This window comes from Pristiophorus japonicus, chromosome 16 (genome assembly GCF_044704955.1).
Source record: "Pristiophorus japonicus isolate sPriJap1 chromosome 16, sPriJap1.hap1, whole genome shotgun sequence".
In the NCBI taxonomy this organism is placed as follows: Eukaryota; Metazoa; Chordata; class Chondrichthyes; family Pristiophoridae; genus Pristiophorus; species Pristiophorus japonicus.
The window spans coordinates 128,028,925-128,055,390 of NC_091992.1; the positions used below are offsets into that span (position 1 = coordinate 128,028,925).

The following is a 26,466-nucleotide window of genomic DNA, read 5'->3' on the forward strand; positions in this document are numbered from 1 at the left end:
CCATGGTGGGGATTTGAACTCTCGTTCTAACTGGGCTATTTCTAGCACAGCAACATAAGCACTACATGCCCGTACCCCCAGAGGGAGACTTCAAACAGGCCACCGTGGGTGACTGAATGTGTGGCAAAGGCCCTTGGCAAATTCTGTGCCAACCGATTGCGGCTTGTAGCACCGCAGAATGCCGGGATGAGTTGATGGTCTCTCCCGGGTGGAGTTGCCGGGATCACAGACTCCACACTCCTACACAAGTGGACACAGACAGCCCAATCACACAGCGGGTTACTTGCGGGGACCGAGTGTGGGATTACACAGGCAGTGGGCGAATGAGGCTGTGCATCTGGCCAATTCACAAACTGCCCAGCCCGCCATCCTCTCGCCATTGATTATGGACAGGGAGTGTGGGATTGCCAACTCCAATTGGACGTATTCCTGGAGGTTTTATCACCTGCTTCCCCCCGCCCGGTCTAACAGACTTCTTTCCCCTTCTACAACATTGTTATAAATAATAAAGGTGTAATTCATTTTTAATGACTTTATAATCCCCAGTTGCTTGCAGAATTGGGGGTAGTGTGCTGACATGGATTGAGAACTGGTTGTCAGACAGGAAGCAAAGAGTAGGAGTAAATGGGTACTTTTCAGAATGGCAGGCAGTGACTAGTGGGGTACCGCAAGGTTCTCTGCTGGGGCCCCAGCTGTTTACACTGTACATTAATGATTTAGACGAGGGGATTAAATGTAGTATCTCCAAATTTGTAGATGACACTAAGTTGGGTGGCAGTGTGAGCTGCGAGGAGGATGCTATGAGGCTGCAGAGTGACTTGGATACGTTAGGTGAGTGGGCAAATGCATGGCAGATGAAGTATAATGTGGATAAATGTGAGGTTATCCACTTTGATGGTAAAAACAGAGAGACAGACTATTATCTGAATGATGACAGATTAGGAAAAGGAGAGGTGCAACAAGACCTGGGTGTCATGGTACATCAGTCATTGAAGGTTGGCATGCAGGTACAGCAGGCGGTTAAGAAAGCAAATGGCATGTTGGCCTTCATAGCGAGGGGATTTGAGTACAGGGGCAGGGAGGTGTTGCTACAGTTGTACAGGGCATTGGTGAGGCCACACCTGGAGTATTGTGTACAGTTTTGGTCTCCTAACTTGAGGAAGGACATTCTTGCTATTGAGGGAGTGCAGCGAAGGTTCACCAGGATGGTGGGACTGACCTATCAAGAAAGACTGGATCAACTGGGCTTGTATTCACTGGAGTTCAGAAGAATGAGAGGGGACCTCATAGAAACGTTTAAAATTCTGACGGGTTTAGACAGGTTGGATGCAGGAAGAATGTTCCCGATGTTGGGGAAGTCCAGAACCAGGGGTCACAGTCTAAGGATAAGGGATAAGCCATTTAGGACCGAGATGAGGAGAAACTTCTTCAACCAGAGAGTGGTGAACCTGTGGAATTCTCTACCACAGAAAGTAGTTGAGGCCAATTTACTAAATATATTCAAAAGGGAGTTCGATGTAGTCCTTACTACTAGGGGGATCAAGGGGTATGGCGAGAAAGCAGGAAGGGGGTACTGAATTTGCATGTTCAGCCATGAACTCATTGAATGGCGGTGCAGGCTAGAAGGGCTGAATGGCCTACTCCTGCACCTATTTTCTGTGTTTCTATGTTTCTATGTAAGTTATTCATCTTTAATTCCTGGAGACTCCAGGACAGATCTGGAGTATTGGCAACCCTGAAAGACACTTCTTCAGGAGAGGCATTGAGAGGGTGACGGGACGGGGGAGGATTTGTGCATTTACTATTTTGTTTCTCTATTTTTAAAGGAAAATTACAACCTCTTAAACCAAAAGATCAATCACAAATGGGATTTTGTCATCATGCAGGCAAAGGAGCAATATCGGTAGGTCCAAGCGATTGCAGCAATCATCACCCGCCGATGTTCAATCACTTCTTAGTTAGACAGCACCAGGTGCTTGGGAATCAGTGAAAGCAGAACGGTGATCCAGCCAATGTTCCCCCCAAGGTGCTTGGCCGAGCAGACCGTGCACCAATCGGGAGGCCCTGCGCGAGCCGGGCCTTGCACAAATCGGGAGGCCCCATGCGGTCCGCTCACCAGCTGAAAACACAGCCACGCAGCAAATTTAAAGGGACCACGCACCAGGGAACATTGGATCCAGCTCTGGAGTTTTCAGATTACAGCACGGGTTAATATATAGAAAAGAAGAAAGAACTTGCATTTCTATAGCGCCTATCATGACCTCAAGATGTCCCAAAATGCTTTACAGTCAATGAAGTACTTTTGGAGTGTAGTCACTGTTGTAATGTGGGAAACGCAGCAGCCAATTTACGCACAGTAAGTTCCCACAAACAGCAATGTGACAATGACCAGATCATTTTTTTTAGTGAAATAAAAATCTGAAAATACTCAACTCTGTTTCTCTCTGCACGGTTGCTAACGTTTCAGGTCAATGCCCTTTTATCGGAACATTGGGTGTTTCCAGCATTTTCTGGGATTATTCCAGCTTTCCAATACATGCGGTATTTTGCTTTTGTTTTATTAGTGATGTTGATTGAGGGATAAATATTGGCCAGACCGGGGGATAACTCCCCTGCCCTTCTTTGAAATAGTGCCATGTGATCTTTTACATCCACCTGTCGGCTGTGGCTCAGTGGGCAGCACACTCACCTCTGAGTCAGGAGGTTGTGGGTTAAAGTCCCACTCCAGGAACTTGAGCACAAAAATCTAGGCTGACACTCCAGAGCAGTGGTGAGGGAGTGCTGCACTGTCGGAGGTGCCGTCTTTTGGATGAGACGTTAAACCGAGGTCCCGTCTGCTCACTCAGGTGGACATAAAAGATCCCATGGCACTATTTAGAAGAAGAGCAGGGGTGTTATCCCCGGTGACCTGGGCCAATATTTATCCCTCAATCAACATAAAGAACAGATTGTCTGGTCATTATCACATTGCTGTTTGTGGGAGCTTGCTGTGTGCAAATTGGCTGCTGCATTTCCCACATTACAACAGTGACCACACTCCATAAGTACTTCATTGGCTGTAAAGTGCTTTGAGATGTCCTGAGATCGTGAAAGGCGCTATGATAATAAATGCCCTTTTTTTCTTTGAGGGCAGACGGAACCTCAGTTTAACGTCTTCTCTGTGTTTAGTTGATGTTGGTTGAGGGATAGTTATTGAGCCAGGACACCGTGAGTCCGTGCTGGAGGTGGGAAGTGTTGGCCAGCAGCAACGCGGACTCGTAAACCGCCAGAGCAAAGCTCGCGTAATGCGTTCCCCTCCTGCGTAGAGCTGGGATCGTAGAGTGACTTTTCCACTTTGCATGCTGCTGGCGCAGTCTTTTATCAGGTAGCCGTGCGCGTGGGCAGCTCCTGATTTTAATGGGCAGAAAATTGTAGGCCGCACGTGCGCGATTTCCCCACTGGGCGAGCGAGACTGCACACTGGGCAAATGGACAACTTTCCTGTACATGTAATGTAAACAATGGCCAGCAGAGGGGAGTGCTGAGTCACTGTAAAATGGGGCGCCTTGCAGTCTGGGGTGCGTGTCGTTGCAGAGTTTTCATGGCCGAGCTACAGCTTGAAAATCTGGGAAAGAAAGTACCTGCATTTATGTAGCATTGTTCACAGCCTTCAAAACATCCCAAAGTGTTTTACAGCCAATGAAATACATTTTGGAGTGTAGTCATTGTTGTAATGTGGGCAACGCAACAAACTCCCACAAACAGCAATGTGATAATGACCAGATAATTTGTTTTTAGTGATGTTGGTTGAGGGATAAATATTGGCCAGGACACCGGGATAACTCCCCTGCTCCTCTTCGAAATAGTGCCATGGGATCTTTTATATCCACCTGAGAGAGCAGACCGGGCCTCGGTTTATAAGAATTAGGAGCAGGAGTAGGCTATTCGGTCCCTCGAGACTGCTCCACCATTCACTGAGATCCTGGCTAATTTTGTACCTCAACCCCACTATCTTGCACTATCCCCATACGTGTCATCCGAAAGGCGACAAGTCCGACCGTACAGCACTTCCTCGGTACTGCACTGGTGTGTCAGCCTCGACCTTTGTGCTGGGACTTGACCCCACAACCCCCTGACTCGGTCACGGCAGAAAGCAATCCGAAGATCTCTGGCAACGGAGTCCTTTGAAAAAGAATGCGCCACACGTTAATTCGAACCCTCAGGATTAAATCTGAAGGCCAGGATTTTCCGAGACCGCACTGCCCAGGCCGCTTGGGGCTTTGTTGAAGGTCTCGAGCCAAGACTGCAGCAACCGACAGCACAGAACGGCCTCTAATTCGGGTCTAACTCCAGTGTCACCGAGACAGGCCTGAGGGTGGTTCGTATGGGAATGGTACATTAAATGCCCCACTGTCGTCACAGGGCGGTACAGTTCTGCGTTTGGGGTTGAAGCATGTTTTGGGCAGCAGAGTGGAGGGAGCTCTGCTTTGATGCATGAAATCCCCAGCATCGATGTCCCACAACTTTACGTACACAAAAAAATGTAAATGTATAAAAAGGATGTAAAGAAAGAGGAACAGAAAAAAGCAACTTTTGAAAATTGCATTTGGCGTAATTTGAATGTGAGCTGGGGCCCAGGACAGTGCATTCCAAACTGAAATTACATCTGGACTATAATCCAGATACCGGTGAGGACGCAGCTGTGTAAAGGGACGACAGCACAATGGCGGGCACATCCGTTCCGGAAAGAAATCGCTCTGTAAAATGCTCCTTTTCATTTTCTCAACCAGGGCAGGTAAAGAACGTAAGAAGGCGGATAGATTCGTCCTGGACTGTCAGGAACGGGCCTACTGGCTTGTGCAAAGACCCGCGGTGAGTACTGGTCCAATATCGGGGACCCTGTCAAAGAGTCTCTCAAATATGAACACATTTTTTCCCCCCCAAAAAAGAAAGACTTGCATTTATATAGCGTCTTTCACAACCCCAGGACGTCCCAAAGCGCTTTACAGCCAATGAATACTTTTTTTGGAGAGCAGTCGCTGTTGTAATGTGGGAAACGGGGCAGCCAATTAGCTCACAGCAAGCTCCCACACACAGCAAGATGATAATGAGCAGATAATTTTTTAGTGATGTTGGTCGAGGGATAAATATTGACCAGAACACCGGATCATCTTCGAAATAGTGCCGTGGGATCTTTTCCGCCCACCTGAGAGAGCAGACGGAGCCTTGGTTTAACGTCTCATCTGAAAGACGGCACCTCCGACAGTGCAGCACTCCCTCAGTACTGCTGCTGGGAATGTTAGCCTAGATTTTGTGCTCAGGCTCTGGACCGGAGCTTGAACCCACTGACTCGGAGACGAGAGTACTTCCAGTGGAGAGCCACACCTGGTCAGGCAAGGAGGCAGACAATGGGCTGAATAGCCTCCTTTCACTCTGTAAATAAAACAAAAGATTTGAACGCACCAGTCACGCTCCAGAACTCACGTTTGTATAGAACACCAAGAAATCGCTACGTGAGATTTAGACTGGTGGCTAATAGTGCATGTTTTTTTGGCACTTTTCCAACAGCCAGGAACCCTGGACGTGCTTGATTATGGGATTGACCGTGCGACTGACCCGAATGCAGACAAGGTAGAGCAGGTGAGCTCAGCGTTGGGTGGTGTTAAGCGGCTGGCTGTGAGGGAGCTGTGTGTTCGGGTTCTCCTGGGGCGTGGGGAAGCAGTCTCTGTCTGTGGGCCCTGCGGCTATCGCCAGTGCCTCGCGGTGGGTCCCAGCACGCGGCCACACACGGCAGCTTGGCACGACGTCACCACGGAAACCGTCTCGCCGCACTTTCCCAAGTGGTTCCCGATTCGCCGCGTGACGATCAGCATTGGTGACCTATTCAGCCACGGGCAGCATCACAACCCCGGTCCTGGCCTGGCGCCTACTTCCACTGGGGGGAGGTGGTGGAGAACAGCCACTTCCACCGGGGGTGGAGGGAGGAACAGCCAATCAGCCAATTCCACCAAGGGGGACGGTGTGGCCACTTCCACCGGGGGTGGGGGCGGAGAATGCCGGGACAGCGATCAGAGGCCGGACCCCCCCTGGATGATGCTTCCTCCTCCCCAACCAAAGGGGAGCCCAGTCCGATCGTACCACCCCCCCCCCCCCCCCGACCCCGACTATTGCTGCGGATAACTTGCCGCACGCCAGCCCTTGAAGCGGGGATCTTCCTCTGCCGTGGGGTGAGCCCAGTCGGTTAGTCCCACTCTCCGTGTAGGCGGGATGGGAGAGATAGGTCATCGTTGCTAATGGAAGCGCGGGCTGATTGCTCACGGGAGCAGCTCCCAGCTTGGATCGGGAGCGTGCTTGAGGGAAAGCTGGAATTTATGTCCAAGGAACAGACCAGCTCAGGGTGATGGGGAGCGGGCAGGAAAGTGAAAGATCAGCCATGATCTGATTGAATGGCGGAGCAGGTTCGAGGGGCCGAATGGCCCGCTCCTGCTCCTATTATGTTCTTATAAACCTCAGTGACCTCCCCTCATGGTTGCTTTTGAAGTTTGAGTATACAGTTGACGGCATTGTCTGACACTTGAGGGGACAGGCTGTGGAGTTACTGAAAGCCCATCACCATTTTATTTACTAGCATTTAGTTACTAATAAAATGTTTTATTTATATAGCGCCTTTAATGTAGTAAAATGTCCCAAGGCGCTTCACGGCAGTGTTAAAAGACAAAACAGATAAATTTGACACCGAGCCACACAAGAAGAAATTAGCGCAGGTGACCAAAAGCTTGGTCAAAGAGGTAGGTTTTAAGGAGCTTCTTAAAGGAGAGAGAGAGATAGAGAGGTGTAAATGTTTAGGGAGGGAGTTCCAGAGCGTAGGGCCCAGGCAGCTGAAGGCACAGCCACCGATAGTTGAGCAGTTAATGAGGGATGTTCAAGAGGCCAGAATTTGAGGAGCGCAGACATCTCGTGGGATTGTGAGGCTGAAAAAGATTAGAGATAGGGAGGGGCGAGACCATGGAGTGATTTGTAAACAAGGGTGAGAATTGTGAAATTGAGGCATTGTACATATCATTTTCCATCCCTGCGTAGATTCTATGAGTTATTTCACCTTTATGAGGAGGACCTTCTGATACCGATTTATTATTGGTCGATTTGAAGGCGATCACCGTAACCCACAGGCATTGAAGCCCTGAATGAGTTTTGCAGCTCATCCCCTCCGTGAACAATTGCCCACTTACACCTCTTGCCCCTTGACCTATACCAAGAACTTTCATTTCTATAGCACCTTTCTTTACCTCAGGCCATCCCAAAGTGCTTTGCAGGTACTTTTGAAGTGTAGTCACTGTTGTAATGTAGGAAATGCAGCAGCCAGTTTGTACACAGCAAGCTCCCACAAACAGCAATGTGATAACGATCAGATGATGTTGGTTGGGGGATAAATATTGGCCAGGTCAATAAGGCGACGACGTACTGTAACCCCATTGGAGGAGCTCGGATCTGTGAGGCGTTAAATTCCTCCTTTTTAAAATTCTTTTAAAAATTCTAAGCGGCTTAACTAAAACAACAATAAATTGCATTTATATAGCGCCTTTAACATAGTAAAACGTCCCATGGCACGACACAGGAGCACAATCAGACAAAAATCTAAACAAAGCCAAAGAAGGAGGCATCAGGACAGGTGTGTGAGAGAGGCGGCTGAAAATGCAGCAGCCAATGTGGAACGATGAGAATCGGAGGGGCGCGGAGATCTCGGAGGGTTGTAGGGCTGGAGGAGGTGCAGAAGGGTAAGCATTGACCAAAGGGAATTAACCCCTTGGTGACGGGAGCCCCGATGTCCAGTTCTCCCCCGCCCCCTACCCCCCCCCCCCCCCCCTTGACTTGATGCAGAACAGCAGAACAAGGGGACACGATGACCAGGGGACACGAGGACACGCTGAAACATTGGGCAGTTTTGGGTCGGAGAGGGCAATCAGCTTCTGGAACAGCTTATCGGGGTGGGCAGTAGGAGCAAGTAGCTTCGAGCCTTTCGGGAAGGAAGTGGGCGAGTCGTTGAAGAGAAAGGTAGCGTCTGCTGCAAAGTACTGGGATGGGAGGGAGGTGGACTCGTGGTCTTTGAAAGCCTTGAGATTGTCTGTTTATCTAAGCATTGTCTCACCTACTCAGCCTCTCGAGAGTGATTCCAGCATAAACGCTGATCCCCAAAAACTAATTGAGCAAAAACCAGATGCTGAATGCAGAGAGAACAGAGGGGAATGGTTTGAGGCGCCCAATAGTGCGGTAAACAGATTGGCTTGCTCTTGGTCTGATGGTTTTCAGCGTGTCTGGAGAAACACATTGCTGCTGCCTTCATGATTACATTTCACAGTCAGAAACAGGCCATTGGTTCCTCTCGGGGCCCTTGCACAAGTGACCACCACCAACACCATTCCGGCGCTGCGAGTCGATTCATCGCCTCCGGCATTTCCACTTTGCAAGGAGGTTCTTCGGGGACTTTCGACTCCTAGCAACAGATAATTGCCGAGGCTGAGCTGGGCTGACTGTTGCCATGGGCAACGGGAAGAGCAGAGAGAGACTGCCAGCTTTCACGATGTGCCTTGTGCAGTCACTCTCAGCATCAGAGCGTCCCGCCGGCTGATTAGCACTGACAGGAGGTAGCGGTTAACACAAACCCCTCGGATCTCTCTCTCTCGCTGAAAACAAACTGAAATCCGAGTGAGAGAATCGACTGTTACAGGGTCTAACTCTCCCTCTCCCTCGCTCTGTCTCTCCCTGATGATCAGATCAGCCATGATCTTATTGAATGATGGAGCAGGCTCGAGGGGCTGTATGGCCTACTCCCGCTCCTATTTCTTATGTTCTTATGTTCCCTCTCCCCCTCTCTCTGTCTCCCCCTCTCTCTGTCTCCCCCTCTCTCTGTCTCCCCCTCTCTCTGTCTCCCCCTCTCTCTGTCTCCCCCTCTCTCTGTCTCCCCCTCTCTCTGTCTCCCCCTCTCTCTGCCTCCCCTCTCTCTGCCTCCCCTCTCTCTGCCTCCCCTCTCTCTGCCTCCCCCTCTCTCTGCCTCCCCCTCTCTCTGCCTCCCCCTCTCTCTGCCTCCCCCTCTCTCTGCCTCCCCCTCTCTCTGCCTCCCCCTCTCTCTGCCTCCCCCTCTCTCTGCCTCCCCCTCTCTCTGCCTCCCCCTCTCTGACTCTCCCGCTCTCTCTCTCTCTCTCTGACTCTCCCGCTCTCTCTCTCTCTCTCTCTGACTCTCCCGCTCTCTCTCTCTCTCTCTCTGACTCTCCCTCCCTCTCTCTCTCTCTCTGACTCTCCCTCCCTCTCTCTCTCTCTCTCTGACTCTCCCTCCCTCTCTCTCTCTCTCTCTCTGACTCTCCCTCCCTCTCTCTCTCTCTCTCTGACTCTCCCTCCCTCTCTCTCTCTCTCTGACTCTCCCTCCCTCTCTCTCTCTCTCTCTGACTCTCCCTCCCTCTCTGACTCTCCCTCCCTCTCTCTCTCTCTCTGACTCTCCCTCTCTCTCTCTCTCTCTGACTCTCCCGCTCTCTCTCTCTCTGCCCCCCGCTCTCTCTCTCTCTGCCCCCCGCTCTCTCTCTCTCTGCCCCCGCTCTCTCTCTCTCTGCCCCCCGCTCTCTCTCTCTCTGCCCCCCGCTCTCTCTCTCTCTCTCTGACCCCCGCTCTCTCTCTCTCTCTCTGACCCCCGCTCTCTCTCTCTCTCTCTCTGCCCCCCGCTCTCACTCTCTCTCTCTGACCCCCGCTCTCTCTCTCTCTCTCTCTGACCGCTCTCTCTCTCTCTCTCTGTCCCCCTCTCTCTCTCTCTCTCTGCCCCCCGTTCTCTCTCTCTCTCTCTCTCTCTCTGTCCCCCCCTCTCTCTCTCTCTCTCTCTCTGCCCCCCGCGCGCTCTCTCTCTCTCTCTCTCTCTCTCTCTCTCTGTCCCCCTCTCTCTCTCTCTCTCTCTCTCTCTCTGTCCCCCTCTCTCTCTCTGCCCCCCGCTCTCTCTCTCTCTCTCTCTCTCTCTCTCTCTGCCCCCCCGCTCTCTCTCTCTCTCTCTCTCTCTCTGCCCCCCCGCTCTCTCTCTCTGCCCCCCGCTCTCTCTCTCTCTGCCCCCCGCGCTCTCTCTCTCTGCCCCCCCGCTCTCTCTCTCTCTCTCTCTGCCCCTCTCTCTCTCTCTCTCTGCCCCCCGCTCTCTTTCTCTCTCTCTCTCTGCCCCCTGCTCTCTCTCTCTCTGCCCCCCGCTCTCTCTCTCTCTCTCTCTCTCTCTCTGCCCCCCGCTCTCTCTCTCTCTCTCTCTGCCCCCCCGCTCTCTCTCTCTCTCTCTCTCTCTCTCTGCCCCCCGCTCTCTCTCTCTCTCTCTCTCTCTCTGCCCCCCGCTCTCTCTCTCTGCCCCCCCGCTCTCTCTCTCTCTCTCTGCCCCCCCGCTCTCTCTCTCTCTCTGCCCCCCGCTCTCTCTCTCTCTCTCTCTCTCTCTGTCTCTGCCCCCGCGCTCTCTCTCTCTCTCTCTCTCTGTCTCTGCCCCCCGCGCTCGCTCTCTCTCTCTCTCTCTCTCTCTCTGCCCCCCGCTCTGTCTCTATCTCCCTCCTGAGGGACTGAAGCTGGCTTGTTTCGATCAGAAGATTCTGAAGAGGATGAGCCTGACTCTCAGATCATTAATATTCCAGCTGTAAATGTCAGCTTCAGACGCACTGCAGGGTCACCGGAACCCGTTTACTGAGATTAAACCGCTTCCTATTAATTAAAATCTTAATTGGATGTTTTTCTTTTGCGCTTCCAGTTTTGTTCTTTAAAATCTCTGCCTCCAAATCATTTGCCTTCCTGACCCCACCGTGACCCCGACGGGTTAGGGTCGGTAGATATGCTGGGGGCAGGCTCCCAGGGTGATTCCCCACTTGGTGTGTGCATTGATGGGGTCCTCAATATGGCTTCTTGTTGTTAGCACCATCAGGGGGCAGGGAGGCACATTCCACCCCCACCGACCCACCAAGGGGTCCTGCTGCCATGTTCCTCCCCCCGCCTCACCACCTCTTTGGGAATATATCGGCCGTTCCTTCATCGTCGCTGGGTCACAATCCTGGAACTCCCTCCCTAACAGCACTGTGTGGGAGCACCTTCACCACACGGACTGCAGCGGTTCAAGAAGGCGGCTCACCACCACCTTCTCAAGGGCAGTTAGGGATGGGCAATAAATGCCGGCCTTGCCAGCGAGGCCCATATCCCCAGAATGAATTTAAATCAATGAACATTTTGTGCACAGTTTGATTTGATCTTTTGCTGCCCTGAAGGTGCTGACTCCACGCCGGAGTACAGGCCTCAGGAGCTCTCGGGCACCTCGCCCACGGGGCCGCTCGACTGTCAGTCGGCAAACTGAGCTTGGGGACTTTGAATAGAGCCCGTCACCTGATCGGTAGTCCATGGATAGTAACCAGACACGGGAACTGTGGGCCCCCCCATCCCATCCCCCCCCCCACCCCCAGCCCAGTGGCCCAGAGGATCAACTGCTGCCCAGGAGGATTAGAACAAGGATTGATACTGGACCGTCTGGTTAGTGCCTGTCATCAGCCCTGTGCTCACTGACCTCCATTGGCATCCGGTCTGGCAACGCCTTGATTTTAAAATTCTCATCCTTGTGCTTAAATCCCTCCAGCCCTCCAACCCTCCCAGATCTCTACACTCCTCCAATTCTGGCCTCTTGCCCATCCCCAATTTCAATCACTGGCAGCCGGGCCTTAAGTTGCTCAGGCCCTAAGCTCTGGAATTCCCTCCCTAAACCTCTCCAGCTTTCTCGCAGCCTCCCTCCCTCTTGCAACCTCCCTCCCTCTTGCAACCTCCCTCCCTCTTGCAACCTCCCTCCCTCTTGCAACCTCCCTCCCTCTCTCGCAACCTCCCCCTCTCGCAACCTCCCTCTGTCACCTGTCCTAATATCCTTCTTTGGCTCAGTGTCATTCTTAATCTGATAACGCTCCTGTGAAGTTCCTTGGGACGTTTCACTACGTTAAAGGCGCTATATAAATACAAGTTGCTGTTGTACCCACCAGCTAGTGTGAGATCTAAAGATAGCTATTAGCACCATGCGAATGTTGGCGTTATTAATTCCGACATGGCGGTCATCGCTGGTCTGTGTCACCCTCACCCCTCACCCCTCACCCCTCACCCCTCACCCCTCACCCCTCACCCCTCACCCCTCACCCCTCACCCCTCACCCCTCTCCATCGTTTACACCCTTCACCTCTGAACTACATTTTACAGCAATATATTTAATGTGCAATTGATAAATTGATTCTGATGTTCAGACAGAGGCTCTCCCTATACATACAATTAATTCAGTCTTATTATGTTATATGGTATAACAAATAGAAAGTTTATCAATTAAATCTGTTCCTTTTTTCCTTTTTTGTTTCCATTCAGACTCTTCCTCTTCTTTAGTGTGTTGTGACTGTCTGTCTCCAAATCCGTGGATCTCTCAAATCTCAGAAGATTGCCGCATATTTCACTGTGTAATTCTCCGTCTGTCTCTGTCCCTATTCCTGTCTCTGATTCTCTATCCATATCCCTTATTCATATCCCTTATCCCCATCTCTATCCCCGATCCCCTATCTCTGACTCTATCCCTCCTGTTGTTCCAATAGATTTTAACTCTCATTTATCATAATGGTGTTGAGGTGTCTCACACTGTAAAACAGGGAAAGACATCCATGTGGGAAAAGAGCATCCTGATTGAGGGAACTGAGCAAGTCTCTCCTGGTCGATTGTCCACTGGGTTCCCAGGGAGCCAAAGTTAAGAATTTGGAATTTGTTTCATTGGTTGTAGAAAATTCAAAGAAACATCTTTTATTAAAGTTGGTTGGGGTGGGTGGTAGCAAAAACAAATCTTTATCTTTACTCAGGCAGAAAAATATTCCCCATAGAAGTTAGGAATAAGTTGGGTAGATCAGGCAGAAGGGAAGGAGAATTGTGGAATCAGCTAACCCGGAAACCCACTGAAACAGACAGTGTGAATGGGTCCCTGAGGCATCTCCATGTGCTTCCGGAGAGCGGGAGAGAGGAAATGGATGGGCTGGTGGGGATGACATCGGTCAGAAGGGGGCTTGTTGGAACCGATGGGCTTTTCCCTTCCTTGTGCTCAGATAGTTCAACCATTTAACAAGCAATGTGTTTAATTCATTCCTTTCTGAGTACAGGATGTTGCTGTGCAGCTTTTGTACTCTGAACGATTACCTGTGAAGTTATAACGTTGAACTCTAGACTCAGGATAAGGGGTCGATCATTGAGGACTGAGATGAAGAGAAATTTCTTCACTCAGAGGGCGGTGAATCTTTGGAATTCTCTGCCCCAGAGAGCTCAGTCGTTGAGTATATTCAAGACAGAGGTCGATAGATTTTTGGATATTAAGGGATATGGGGATAGTGGAGTTGAGGTCAAAGATCAGCCAATGGCGGAGCAGGCTCAATGGCCTCCTCCTGCTCCTATTTCTTATGTTCTTATGAATGTTATAAAGCAGATGATTCGAAGACAGTGCAGAGTTACTGAAACATGCTTGCTTGGAGTTTTTAGTTGATTCATTCTGGGATGTGGGATGTGGGCGTCGCTGGCAAGGCCGGCATTTATTGCCCATCTCTAATTGCCCCTTGAGAAGGTGGTGGTGATCCGCCTTCTTGAACCGCTGCAGTCCCGTGTGGTGAAGGTGCTCCCACAGTGCTGATTTTGTTGCAGCGGTTTGGTACTGAGTGGCTTGCTGGGCCATTTCAGGGGGCAGTTAAGAGTCAAACACATTGCTGTGGGTCTGGAGTCACATTTGGGCCAGACCAGGTACAGGTGGCAGATTTCCTTCCCTAAAGAACATTAGTGAACCAGATGGGTTTTTACGACAATCCGGTGGTTTCATGGTCACCATTACTGATACTAGCTTTTTTAGTTAATTAATTGAATTTAAATTCCCCAGCTGCCGTGGTGGGATCATGTCTCCAGATCATTGGTCCAGGCCTCGGGATTATTAGTCCAGTAACATAACCACTATGCTACTGTTCCCCTTTGTGTTCTCTGGAGCATTGCTGGAGAAAGAAAATAATTTGTTCCTCTGGTTTCCCAGCCCCAGCATTAAGCACGCCCTGACCAGGTATAATGGATGTGATAGGTCCTACTACACTGTACGATGTTTCAGCAGGACAATACGACATTTCCATTTGCCAAACTAAAAGAAGTGTTGTTAAAGATTGTCGATTATCCTCGGGTCCTGGAACCTGTCACAAGCTGCACTAATGATCGAGAGGGAAACAATGAATCCTCGTTTATTACTTGTTCACGGGATGTGGGCGTCGCTGGCAAGGCCGGCATTTATTGCCCATCCCTAATTGTCCTTGAGAAGGTGGAGGTGAGCCCTCTCCTCGAATCATGCCAGTCCTTGTGGCGATGGTGCTAGGTAGGATGGTACACACACAACCTTAGGCCACATGCAATTACCGAGCGTGTATAGCACAGAGACAGGCCTGGCTGATCTAACTGCTCCATGCCAGTGTTTATGCTCCACACGAGCCTCCTCTCATCCCTTGATCGTCTAACCCTATCAGCATAACCTTCTATCTTCTGTCGTTTAAAGAAGACTTGGATTTATATAGCACCTTTCATGACCACCGGACATTTCAAAGCACTTTACAGCCAATGAAGTACTTTTGGAGTATAGTCACTGTTGGGTGAGGGATAAATATCGGCCAGGATACCAGGGATAACTCTCCTGCTTTTCTTTGAAATAGTGCCATGGGATCTTTTACATCCACTTGAGAGCAGATGGGTCCTCGGTTTAACGTCTCATCCAAAAAACGGCACCTCCGACAGTGCAGCGCTCCCTCAGCTCTGCACTGCTGCCAGCCTAGATTTTTTTTTTTTTGTGCTCACGTTTCTGGAGTGGGACTTGAACCCACAACCTTCTGACTCAGAGGCGAGAGTGCTGCCCACTGAGCCACGGCTGACCGTTTGCCCTGCAATGTATCCATGCTAACTGCCCCAACCCCTCCTTGTGGTAGTGCCTTCCACCTTCTCACCACAAAGAGCTCAGATTGCGCTTGGTTTCACATCACTGGGGTTGTAGACACAGACACCGACTTACAGCAGCAAAATCAACCACTACCTCCAAGTCTCGCAAGTCAGCGCCTATAATTGAGCCAGGCCTCCCACTCCTACCTGCCTATAATTGTGTTTCATGGCACTCTGAGTGAGGAGAGACTGCCATTTTATTACAGTGTGTTGAGGATTTGTGTTGAGGATTTTCAAAGTTTACAGTGAGCGAGGGCGTTTATCCCATCCATTCAGCTTGAATTCAAATCCTAAATCCAGGGGATAAACATAAGAAAAGTCAGGGGCAAGAAAAGGCCATTTGGCCCCAGAGAGCTTGTTCCTGTTTGAGGCCCCAGTATCAAATTGTGCTGCCCTAAACACAGCCCGTGTCAGGCCAGCCGCATTCAGGAAAACCAGGACTCCTGATCGCTACCCCTCCCTTTCTCCCTCCCTCCACCCTCCCGCTCACTGCCCCGCACCCCTCCCGCTCACTGCCCTTCCCCCTCCCGCTCACTGCCCCTCCCCTCCCCCCTCGATCACTGCCCCTCCCCCTCCACCCCCCCGATCACTGCCCCGCCCTCGCCCTCCCTCTCCCGATCACTGCCCCTCCTCCTCCCCCTCTCCCTCTCCTGATCACTGCCCCTCCCCTCCCCCTCTCGATCACTGCCCCTCCCCCTCCACCCACCCGATCACTGCCCCTCCCCGCCCCCTCGCCCTCCCTCTCCCGATCACTGCCCCTCCTCCTCCCCCTCTCCCTCTCCTGATCACTGCCCCCTCCCCCTCATTCTCCCCCTCCCGATTACTGCCCCATCTCCCTCCTCTCCTGATTACAGCCCCCTCCCCCAATCACTGCCCCCCTCCTCTCCTGATTACTGTCCCCTCCCCCTCCCGATCACTGCCCCCCCAACCCTCACCCCCGATCACTGCCCCTCGCCCTCCTCTCCCAATTACTGTCCCCTTGCCCTCCTCTCCCGATCACTGCCCTCTGCCCCTCCTCCTTCCCGTCCGACTCCTGGTTACTGACACCCCCCTCTACCCCCATTGGAAAGTGCGCAGGTGCAGACGTCAGGGGTTTGGGCCTATGTGATGCTCCACATTGCCGAACAGCCTGCTGACAGTCCTCTGTATCAGAGGGCTGCTGCCACCCCAGCAAGAAGTCAGCACCTTTAGGTTGGAAAGGGAGATAACATGGTGTCAAATGGAGGGATGGGGGGGGGGTTGTGCAATACAAATCTATAAACAGAAGGAGTGGAATTGGAACCTGGACCCCTGGAAACCAATACTGATGTTCACTTTTCTGATTTCTCCCCATATGAATAGCCTCAATCCACTCCTCCAGTTTTGCTCACGCGTTCCTACATTTCCATATCCTTTTATTTTTCTTAAAACTTTGAAAATGTCACTAGTTATTCCATGCGGTATAATGAGCTCATGTATATGCATGGAACATGCAGATTGGGAGTTTGCCGCAGACCGAAGGCAACAGGGTTGTTCGTGCCAACTTGCTGGTAGCCCGCTGTGTCTGACACTGCTGCGTGCACGGAGTCGCCTGGAACCTTGCCCAGTTTTATTTTGTCCACTCTTTAATTAAGAACCACTAATTAGAATAATTATCAGGTGCTCTAAAATGACTCGCCTTACTCTTTTCAGACACCGGCAATTTGCCAATGCTGTCAACCTGTAAATTAACATAAACATTTCTAGGAACCTTAAGAAATCAAGTTAAAATGTTGCTCCTGGTTGTGGTGATGTCCTCCAGTCCCACCAGTCTCGAGTGGACACCGCATGCTCCATCTCCAGGGGGACACCGACTCGGCTTAACACCAAGACACAACTCAAAAAGTGGTTTGAAGGCATGAGCGTTGGTGCTTTGCTTTATGGCAAAGATGTTCTCATTTGAAACATCGCAAGGTTTTCCCATTGATTTGATTCTGATAAATTTTCCAAAAGAAGGGTGTGTTCCAGAAATCTGCTGCTGTTTATCACAACACTGTGTACAAGAATTGTTTGCAAACTAAAGCAACATTTCAGCTGAAACCCATTGTCACCCATCTGGTGTGTTGAAATGTGCAGTGTGAGCTCCTGCAGAGCCCTCTTGTGGTGACCGATATTTCCCCTGATCGTTCTTCATTACACCACTAGGTGGCGCAGCAGGCAGCGAAACATTTTGGGGGCGAATTTCCTGGGGGATTTTCTCCTGCTCCGCGCTGTAACTTAGCCGGAAACGGCAGCTTTACGCCAAACTTTAAGCCTCGAGGAAACTGACCCCCGCCCCCACCTTACAATTGTGAAAATCAGTTCAAACATTTGTGTAAAATGCAGGCGGAAATCACTCCTTGCGGATGTGCAACGAGTTTCTGTTGTGGAAATAAAATATTGGCCCAGATTTTGCAGAACCGGAGCATCTCGCGGCATACGCCATTAGTTAGACTTGTTCGTGCACATTTAGGTTTAACATTTTTTTCCCCACAAAGTTGTTGGAAGTGTGAGCTGATAACGATGCAGGAGGGCAATGGGGCATCTGGGACCTTAGTGAATGACTGGACCAAACGGTGTACCTCCTTAACCAATGAGATTAAAGGATTGAGAAATAAACAGGAAGGGCTGAGAACGAAGGTGAATAAGAGTGGGTGAATTCAATGTCAGATCGGGTAAAGAAAGAGAAGTAAAGCGAGAGAAAGAAATATTGGATTAAGAGAGAGGAAAACATTAAAAAAATCTCCAACAACAATTCAGTACCTGAAAAATGGGACGCCACGTTTTAATTGTTTATTTTCTGGACCAGAGAGATTGATTGACAGTCATTAACAACGATCATGTCATTAAAAGGCTGCAGGTTGAACCTCCCTTATCTGGAACCCTCGGTTTCCTGGCCTGTTCTGGATAAGGGATTTTTCCGGACGAGGGGTGGTCACAAACAGGTACTGAGCAAGAGGATATCGGAGCTGGCTGGCTTGGGACTGGGATTGCAGCAGAGAGATTGTAGGGGGTGGGGGCAGTGGTGGATTGCGGGAGTCGGCAGCAAGGAAGGACTTTAATTTGTTTATGTCAGAGTTCCGCACATGCGCCACCGGTGGCTGGGAATGGTTCTGGACGAGGGGTGGTTCTGGATAAGGGAGTTCTGGATAAGGGAAGTTCAACCTGTACTTGCACTGTTGAATGTGCAGATGCAGCAACTACATGAAAATCACTGGGAGGTTAATGCTGATTTCACAAAGCTAAATCGTCCAGCAACCTCTGGTGATTCTCAATTCATGGGGTATCTCTTCCTGGCCACAAGTCGGCTGATTTGCGCATTAATAATTCACACACCGTTATTTTTTCAGCAAATTCTGGGCCATTGTATTTCATCATTTTTTAAATGCTTTCCTCTTTTGTTAACATTATTTTAATTTTTTAAATGGCAGTTGCTTTCCTTTCATAGCTGCCTGCTGCATGCCCCTACCTAGCGCTGACTACACTGTTGAATGTGAAGCAGTCATTTAAACCCACACAATCACTTTGTCTCCATGATTTCTGAAGATCAGAGATGGGAGTTCTTCATCCGCTACTGCCTATAATTCAAACCAAACCAAACCAGCATTATTACAAATGTTCACTCATTTGCTGATGCTTATTACAGAAAGGTTAAAATATAAGAAACACTCTCGGGTGTCATTACTGCAGCCAACAGGACTGGCCACAGCCTAAATGTGAACTCTATCGTACCCGTTACATATGCCACATGTAAAGTTTCAGTTGTTTAATAATTAACGAATTCCTTTGCTGTTCTTTTTCCCAACAGAAAAAGACGCATGTTTATTACAGACGAGAGGTAATGTGGTTTTATTTCACTGCTGGATCTGTCATTTTATCTGTTTGTGTGGATTTTGTGTAAGATGAATGCCTGAGTTCAGAATTTCCATTTAATCCAAAGAGAAATTTAGAATAATGCCCATTCTAACACCTTTTTTAATGATACAAATTAATAAACTTTGTGCTCAGTGTTTTTTAAAAGAAATCTGGAAATCTAATTCTGTCGCAGCTTTTGGTTTGGAAAATCAGCCGCGGTCATTGGTTTGATCGAATTCCCAATATCCGTAGATAAAAGAGACTCTGGAATACTGACTTCATTGCACAAATGATCCGAGTGCTCACGTTCACACGTGCCCCGTCTTTAACTATATTTTTCTTTGATTGTGTTAGATTCTCTACTATCAACAGGCCCTGATGAAGTCCAGGGTGAAGTCTTCTGTCTCACTGGGAGGGTAGGTGATGCAGAACGTGATGCTGTAGGTTTTCTGTATTATTAAGGAACGAGGACAAGTTAAAATTGTTCGATTTTCAACACTTGGGTGCAAGTTATCACCTTGCCCATGCCTGCATGTGAATTTGAAGTAATATAAAACAAAATTCTCAGTGTGGAAATGACCGAGGAGATGAGTGGAGTAGATTGCAGACACAGATATTCTTTCCTAATTCCCAATTTCCAAGACACAGCCTGATCCTGGCACTGAACCTGCCCACAACACTGTCCCTTTCAGTCATACATAGCAATACATAGAACTTACAACTCGGAAACAGGCCATTCGGCCCATCCACTCTGTGCCAGCCTTTGCCCACCATGCGAGCAAATTGTTCTAACCACGTGTGACCATGCTTGTCCAGTATGATGTGAAAAGCAAGAGCAGCTTATACTACGTATATGAACGCTACACCTCCACTGAGTCAAACACCTCCTTATTGACTTTCTTATTTGTATCCAGGCTTGTCTAAGATATCATTATGTATGCACTGCTGCTAAAGGAGTTTGAATGTGTCAGACAGAGACCACTTTTCAAATGGTAAATTGCCAATGGTGTTGCCCATGGTTAGTTGATGAATATAACTTTATATATACAAAATGGCGACAGAATTGGGAAAAAGATGTTAGCAACTGGATCCATGGGGCCAACCAGTGGCCAGGACCTGAAATTGCAGCGTTACCGTTGACATAGCAAATTTGCATGGAAATTGTTGACCGCGGTGAATGTTGACAGAAATTTGTGACAAAGACTGTGATGGCAGGAAGAAAGGTTTGTGGACAGGACATCGTGCTCCACAGAAGATTTCAATATATTAGTCGACCTCTCATGGAGTTGTGCACAAAACCAAGTGTACTCTTTAAGTGAAGTGGGGTTAGAGGGCAGGAGATGATTGGACCAGGATGTAAACATGTAATTCATACAATGAATTTTAAATTCATACATTCTTCCCTTATTTTTATATAGCCTACTTCAATTTTCTTTATAGTTAAATAGCAAAAAGGACTCTAATTTGGGAAGCAGAGAATTAGAGTTGGTTTGGAGTACGGGAGTTTCTCTGCAGTACTAACTGAGGAGCTGGGAGATACAAAACTTGGGTGCTACAACGCCACCACTGGTGGGATAGTGTGCTTACGGTGTGACTGTTTACATAGGCATTTCCCATTATAAATGTGGATGTAGAAATTTATAATGTGAAAAATCGGCAAAAGCTGTGACAACAGGAAGTGCACACATGTAAGATTTTGAATATTGGTATATTTTATACACATTTGACTGTGCATTCGAATGGAAATAATAATGGTTTCTTCTGTTGCTCTCTCACAATAACGTCAGTGTTTATTGTATCACACCGCACATTATTATGATTGTTGCCCCTTCCTTCAGGATTGCGAAATACTGTGATCAGTATTTTAGCCACGACCCGATATTGACTGGATGCTGCCCCAGTAATCCTTGGCTCACCGATGACCCAACGTTTTGGGAACTCAACACTCCGATGTAAGTGCCCGGGCTGCGATTCCACTTTTGAAAAGGCACTGGAACATGATGGTTCCTTTTTTTTTGTATTGCAGAATGGCAATGTAACGTATTTCCCTGATGATAAGGGCTGTGTTTCCAGTTCAGAGGTGAAGTTCTCTCTGTGCCAGCTGATTACTGACCCGCTTTTGTTTTGCTCTGGGGACGGCTGCAGGGTGGATGTGCCAACCAAGTTGCGGGTCGAACGCTGGACCTTCAGCTTTGCTGAGCTGATGAGGGATCCCAGCGGCCGCCAGGATTTCGAGCTCTTCCTCAAGAAGGAATTCAGTGGTATGTGCAGGCGCGGGATATACTTCCATTGGAGGCAGTTCAGAGAAGGTTCACTCAGTTGATTCCTCAGATGAAGAAAGTTTGGACAGGTTGGGCCTATACTCATTGGACTTTAGAAGAATGAGAGGTGATCTTATTGAAACGTACAAGATTCTGAGGTGGCTTGATAGGGTAGATGCAGAGAGGATGTTTCCCCTCGTGGGGGAATCTAGAACTAGAGGGCATAGTTTGAGCAAGCGGTCACCCATTTAAAATGGAGATGAGGAGGAATTTCTTCTCTGAGGGCCGTGAATCTTTGGAATTCTCTGCCCCAGAGTGCTGTGGAGGCTGGATCATTGAATATATTTAAGGCAGAGATAGACAGATTTTTGAACGATAAGGGAGTCGAGGGTTATGGGGAGCAGCAGGGAAGTGGAGTTGAGGCCAACTTCAGATCAGACATGATCTTATTGAATAATGGAGCAGGCTCGAGGAGCCAGATGGCCGACTCCTGCTCCTATTTCTTATGTTTTTATGTAAGGACCGGTTCAGATACAGTTAAGGAAACGTGATGGTTCCTCAAGCCTCTGGGAATGAGGGATGGATGCTACGGGCTGCAAGGCTCGTCAGGGATTCTGGCTGATTTATTTGAGGGACCTGTCCATTGGGGCAGTATATGCAGGGATTGGGGGAGGGGGCGGTGTGGGGGGGTTTGGAGACTATGGTAGAGCAGATTGTGTCAGCAGAATGGCCTCTTTCTGTTCTGTGCTTTCTCATGGTGTTAAAGACCCTGAATTAAACCACACTGAAATCCTAGTCAATACAGTAGACGGCACCGAGTGCTAAAAATACAAAACCAAGGGTCATCATTATAAGATAGTCACTAATAAATCCAATAGGGAATTCAGGAGGAACTCCTTTACCCAGAGAGTGGTGAGAATGTGGAACTCGCTACCACAGGGAGTGGTTGAGGCAAATAGCACAGATGCATTTAAGGAGAAGCTGGATAAGCACATGATGGAGAAAGGAACAGAGGCATATGCGAATAGATTAGATGAAGTAGAGGATCATGTGGAGCATAATCACCAGCATGAACCAGTTTTGCCGAATGGCCTGTTTTGGTGCCGTAATTTCTAAGTAATTCCATGTAATACCAAGGCTCTGCCTGAAATTGCTAGCTGTACTGCAGATGCTGTCTGGCACGTTGGTGGAATTGTGCACAGAATAGAATCAGAGACAGGTTTAAGGTGTTGCAATCCTTTTGGATTGCAGCACTATTACAGCAATATTTCTTGTCCTGTTGCCCTCAGAACAACAAAAAAACACAACGCTCTGGCAATACACAGGCCCCGATCCGGGCACTTACCTTGAGAGTGTGCCTGCCAAGGACCACCACTGCTGCCCCTCCCGGGGTCTGTGGCATCTGTGGGAGGTCCATCATTTACAAACACACCATGGGGCCCAAGATATATCAAAAGGCCAGGAAATCCAGAAAATAGAAGGGGGCAAGTCTCCCCGTTCACCTCAGCTGGTTAAATCTTGAGCGTCCCGCTCCAGGAAGATCCCAAGTTTGATCCATGGTCCGTGGTGGATTAGCTGATTTCCGACAAGGCAGTGCTACAGTTGGTCTAGGTTAGAGAAGAGAGGGATATTGGCCAGAGTTCCTGCTCCTGATCACGAACCAGCAACCTCTGCTGGAAGTGTGGGTATCGATCTTAAGTAGGTCATTTGTGAAGCTCATCCTGGTTGAATAACTTGCTGACGATGTTGAAGGGGCCGATTTTAATCCCACTCACTCAGCAGAAACCCAGCAGGTGGGCAATTAAAATCACCCTGACTCTTGCCTGTCCGAAAGCTGCAATGATCATAACATCTGAATTTTAACCTGCTCTTCTGAGCAGGCAGCCCGGAGCCAACAGGGTCCTTCTTTACACATGCATGTTGTGGCCCTGATGACATCATTGAGACCCGACTGTAATTTTAACTCTGGCCTGAGCGGGGATTCCACCTGGAGTTAAAATCGGGGGCAATCTCCACTCTCATATGAAGAGTGGCCGCTCGGCCCACAAATCTGTGCTCAGTGACTGGTCTGTAGCTTAAGGAGAGGGGAGAAAATTGATGGAAAAGGAGAACAGGAAACAAGAGAACTTTAATACTTGAAAATAGCTTACTAACTTCTGAGCTTTACCTTGCCATCCTGCTATTGCGTCTATGATGCAGCAGTTTGACGAATGTTAATTGACATGGTTTTGTATTTTAGTGGAGAACTTAGCTTTCTGGGAAGCTTGCGAAGACTTGAAGTATGGAGAACAATCAAAGGGCAAGGAAAAAGCTGACGAGATTTACAAGTGAGTTGGTGTGAAGCATCCTCAACAACAACATGTATTTATATAGCGCCTTTAACGTAGTAAAACGTCCCAAGGCACTTCACAGAAGCATTATCAAACAAAATTTGGCACCATGCCACATAAGGAGATATATGGGCAGGTGACCAAAAGCTTGGGCAGAGAGGTAGGTTTTAAGGAGTGCCTTAAAGAGGATAGAGAGGTGGAGAGGTTTAGGGAGGGAGTTCCAGAGCTTAGGGTCAAGGTAGCTGAAGGCACGGCCGCCAATGGTGGAGCGATTTAAAATCAGGGATGTGCACGAGGTCAGAATTGGAGGAGCGCAAAGATCTCGGAGGATTGTGGAGCTGGAGGACGTTAGATAGGGAACCTCTCAGGTTTTATCTTTGGCAAATAGAGAGATCCCTGAATTCAGGGTCAGGGCACTGGAGTAAAGTGGGTGTGACTCGTGAGAAGAGGCAGCCTCTTTGGACAGGAGTCAGGTTGGGCCTTAATGCCCAATTTAAACTGAATTACTTCATTCCAATTCTAAACTTATAGTGTAAATGCACCCATAAAGAAAGGGATAAAAGTGGCAGGGGGAAAAGGCTGAAGTATAGAAATAAAATTTAATTTACAACTGAAATAGAATTGAGGTATTAACCTGGAGTGCTCAGTTAGTAGTACACTCGCCTCTGAGTCCAAAGACTTGAGCACAAACGGGAGGGAATACTGCACTGTCCGAGGTGCTGTTGTTAAACCGAGGCCACGTCTGCCCCTCAGGTACTATTTTGAAGAAGAGCAGGGGAGTTATCCCCGGTGTCCTGGCCAATATTTATCCCTTAATCAACATCTAAAAACAGATTATCTGGTCATTATCACTTTGCTGTTTGTGGGAGCTTGCTGTGCGCAAATTGGCTGCTGCCTTTCCCACATTACAACAGTGACCACACTCCAAAAGTACTTCATTGGCTGTAAAGTGCTTTGGGATGTCCTGAGGTTGTGAAAGGCGCTATATAAATGCAAGTTCTTTTTTAAATAAGGGGCGTTGAAAAGTTAAGAGAAACCAGTAACCAAGGAAAATATCCTCTAATGTACGCTCCCCTGGGAGGGATGGAACACTTATTCCTGTTTAGATCTCATTCGAGATTTTTCATGGAAAAATTACAATCATTCCATGGAAATGTGCCATGTAATTCCGTAAAGTTTGGGATATGAGTCTCTCCTTCCTGCCTGTTCTTGATGCATTAGAAAGGTGATCTAAAAGTTTTTATAGTAAGGGCAGGGGGCAACTTGTATATTGAATGCTGAGTGGGTGAGGTTTTTAGCCCACTGTAAGGAAAGGGTTAATCAGCCTGTCTTGATATCTGCTACTGTTATACTGCTATTGATTGCTGTTTATATTGTAGTAATTGTTGCTTGTTAAGCAGGGAAGTATAAATCCATTTCGATGCAGCAACCACTGAACTATTGAACTAAGATCTGAAAACAATGGGCCGTTTAGTTACTTCTGTAAATCTAATTTAAGAAACATGATTCATATATTCCGGAAAACTTTAAGCGGTTGATAACAAGTGCAGGAAAAATAGTTCGATCTGCAGAAGGAAATATCCTTTTGAGGCAGGAAACTGGTGTGAAATGGTTTGATTCAGAGGCAGACATATAATGAGAAGTTTCACTTGGTGGAATAGTGATGATATGCAACAAGATTGAAACGTTCTCCCTGGTGTCCTGGGACCAATATTTATCCCTCAGTCAACATAACAGAAACAGATTATCTAGTCATTATCACATTGGTTTGTGGGAGCTTGCTGTGCGCAAATTGGCTGCCATGTTTCCCACATTACAACAGTGACTACACTCCAAAATTACTTAATTGGCTGTAAAGCACTTTGAGACCTCAGGTGGTTGTGAAAGGTGCTATATAAATGCAAGTCTTTATTTTATAACAAAGTTGGGGAGTTTTTACCGGTCTAAGGAAAAATAACGCGTTAAAACTAAAATTATTGATAAGGGCCAATCACATTGTTTTGGGATTGTAGTTTAACTTTTGTATAATCATGCAATGCAGAAACACAGGGATTGTCACATAGAGGGGGATAAGAAAACGGTATAAAAAGTGGGTTTTGAAACAGATGCATAGGATTTGATAAGGTCTGATGGGCCTGTATACCAAACTCGTAACTGGGACGCTTTTGAGTCCCCCCAATTAAACCCGCAAGGTTTCATTGTAAGTTTAAGTTGTGTATACCCTGTACTTAATAAATCTGTGAGACCTGATATTTAATGCTTATGGACCCTATTAATTTGAGGAGTAAATTATAATTAAGAACACTTCTATCCTCTCTAACACCACTGGTCCTACAACCCAAACCCAGAGGTGAAAGGGCATTACCTCTTCCTCACTATGTAACAGAAGCCCACGTATGTGCCCTCCTTTGATTTCAGAACGTTCCTGGCACAGGGAGCGAGGCGTTGGATTAACATTGATGGGAGGACCATGGAGATTACTGTCAAGGGCCTGAAAACCCCACATCGCTACGTGCTGGATGCTGCACAGACTCACATTTACATGCTGATGAAAAAGGTCCGCCGTTCATTTTTTTTGCTTCTTTGCAGGTTTCATAGCTTTGTCATTTTGTGAGCCCTCAGTGCACGGTTTGTGTGGGTGGGTGGGCCAGTGAGTGTCGTTTGTTTTCTCCTTAATAACATCATTGGTTGTCAAGGCGGCTAGATAAACAAAGGTACTTCATGAGGCAGCTTTTCAAAGAGCAGGTTGAAACCCCTCATAACTCGCCCCAGTCACTCCTTCTTGTCTCTCTTACACAGGATTCGTACCCACGTTTCTTAAGATCCCCCATTTACAAGGAAACGCAGAATAAGGCCCTCATTCTCGAAGAGACCAAGCAAAAAAGGTCAGTACTGGAATGTTTCCACTCTTAAATTGGTCAATTTAAAGTGAGTATTGGATGCTGCTGCTGCATAATCCAGTTCCATTCAGTGTTAAAGACAATTCAAGAGGTGTCTGTCCCAAATGTTGATTCATATTGGTGTCTGGGGTTTGTACCGATT

The 26,466-nt window shown here is 48.3% G+C and overlaps 1 protein-coding gene across 1 annotated transcript in view; it reads left to right on the forward strand.

The window, feature by feature from the left end:
- The window catches only part of rgs9b (regulator of G protein signaling 9b), a 104,533-nt gene that overhangs the window by 54,885 nt on the left and 23,182 nt on the right, over positions 1-26,466 (forward strand). The window contains exons 7-16 of the mRNA XM_070857855.1: positions 1,827-1,903; positions 4,769-4,850; positions 5,547-5,618; positions 18,787-18,816; positions 19,188-19,249; positions 20,672-20,785; positions 20,979-21,094; positions 23,334-23,421; positions 25,843-25,981; positions 26,224-26,309. Coding sequence (XP_070713956.1) covers positions 1,827-1,903; positions 4,769-4,850; positions 5,547-5,618; positions 18,787-18,816; positions 19,188-19,249; positions 20,672-20,785; positions 20,979-21,094; positions 23,334-23,421; positions 25,843-25,981; positions 26,224-26,309 — 866 coding nt within the window. The remainder of the gene's footprint in view (positions 1-1,826; positions 1,904-4,768; positions 4,851-5,546; positions 5,619-18,786; positions 18,817-19,187; positions 19,250-20,671; positions 20,786-20,978; positions 21,095-23,333; positions 23,422-25,842; positions 25,982-26,223; positions 26,310-26,466) is intronic.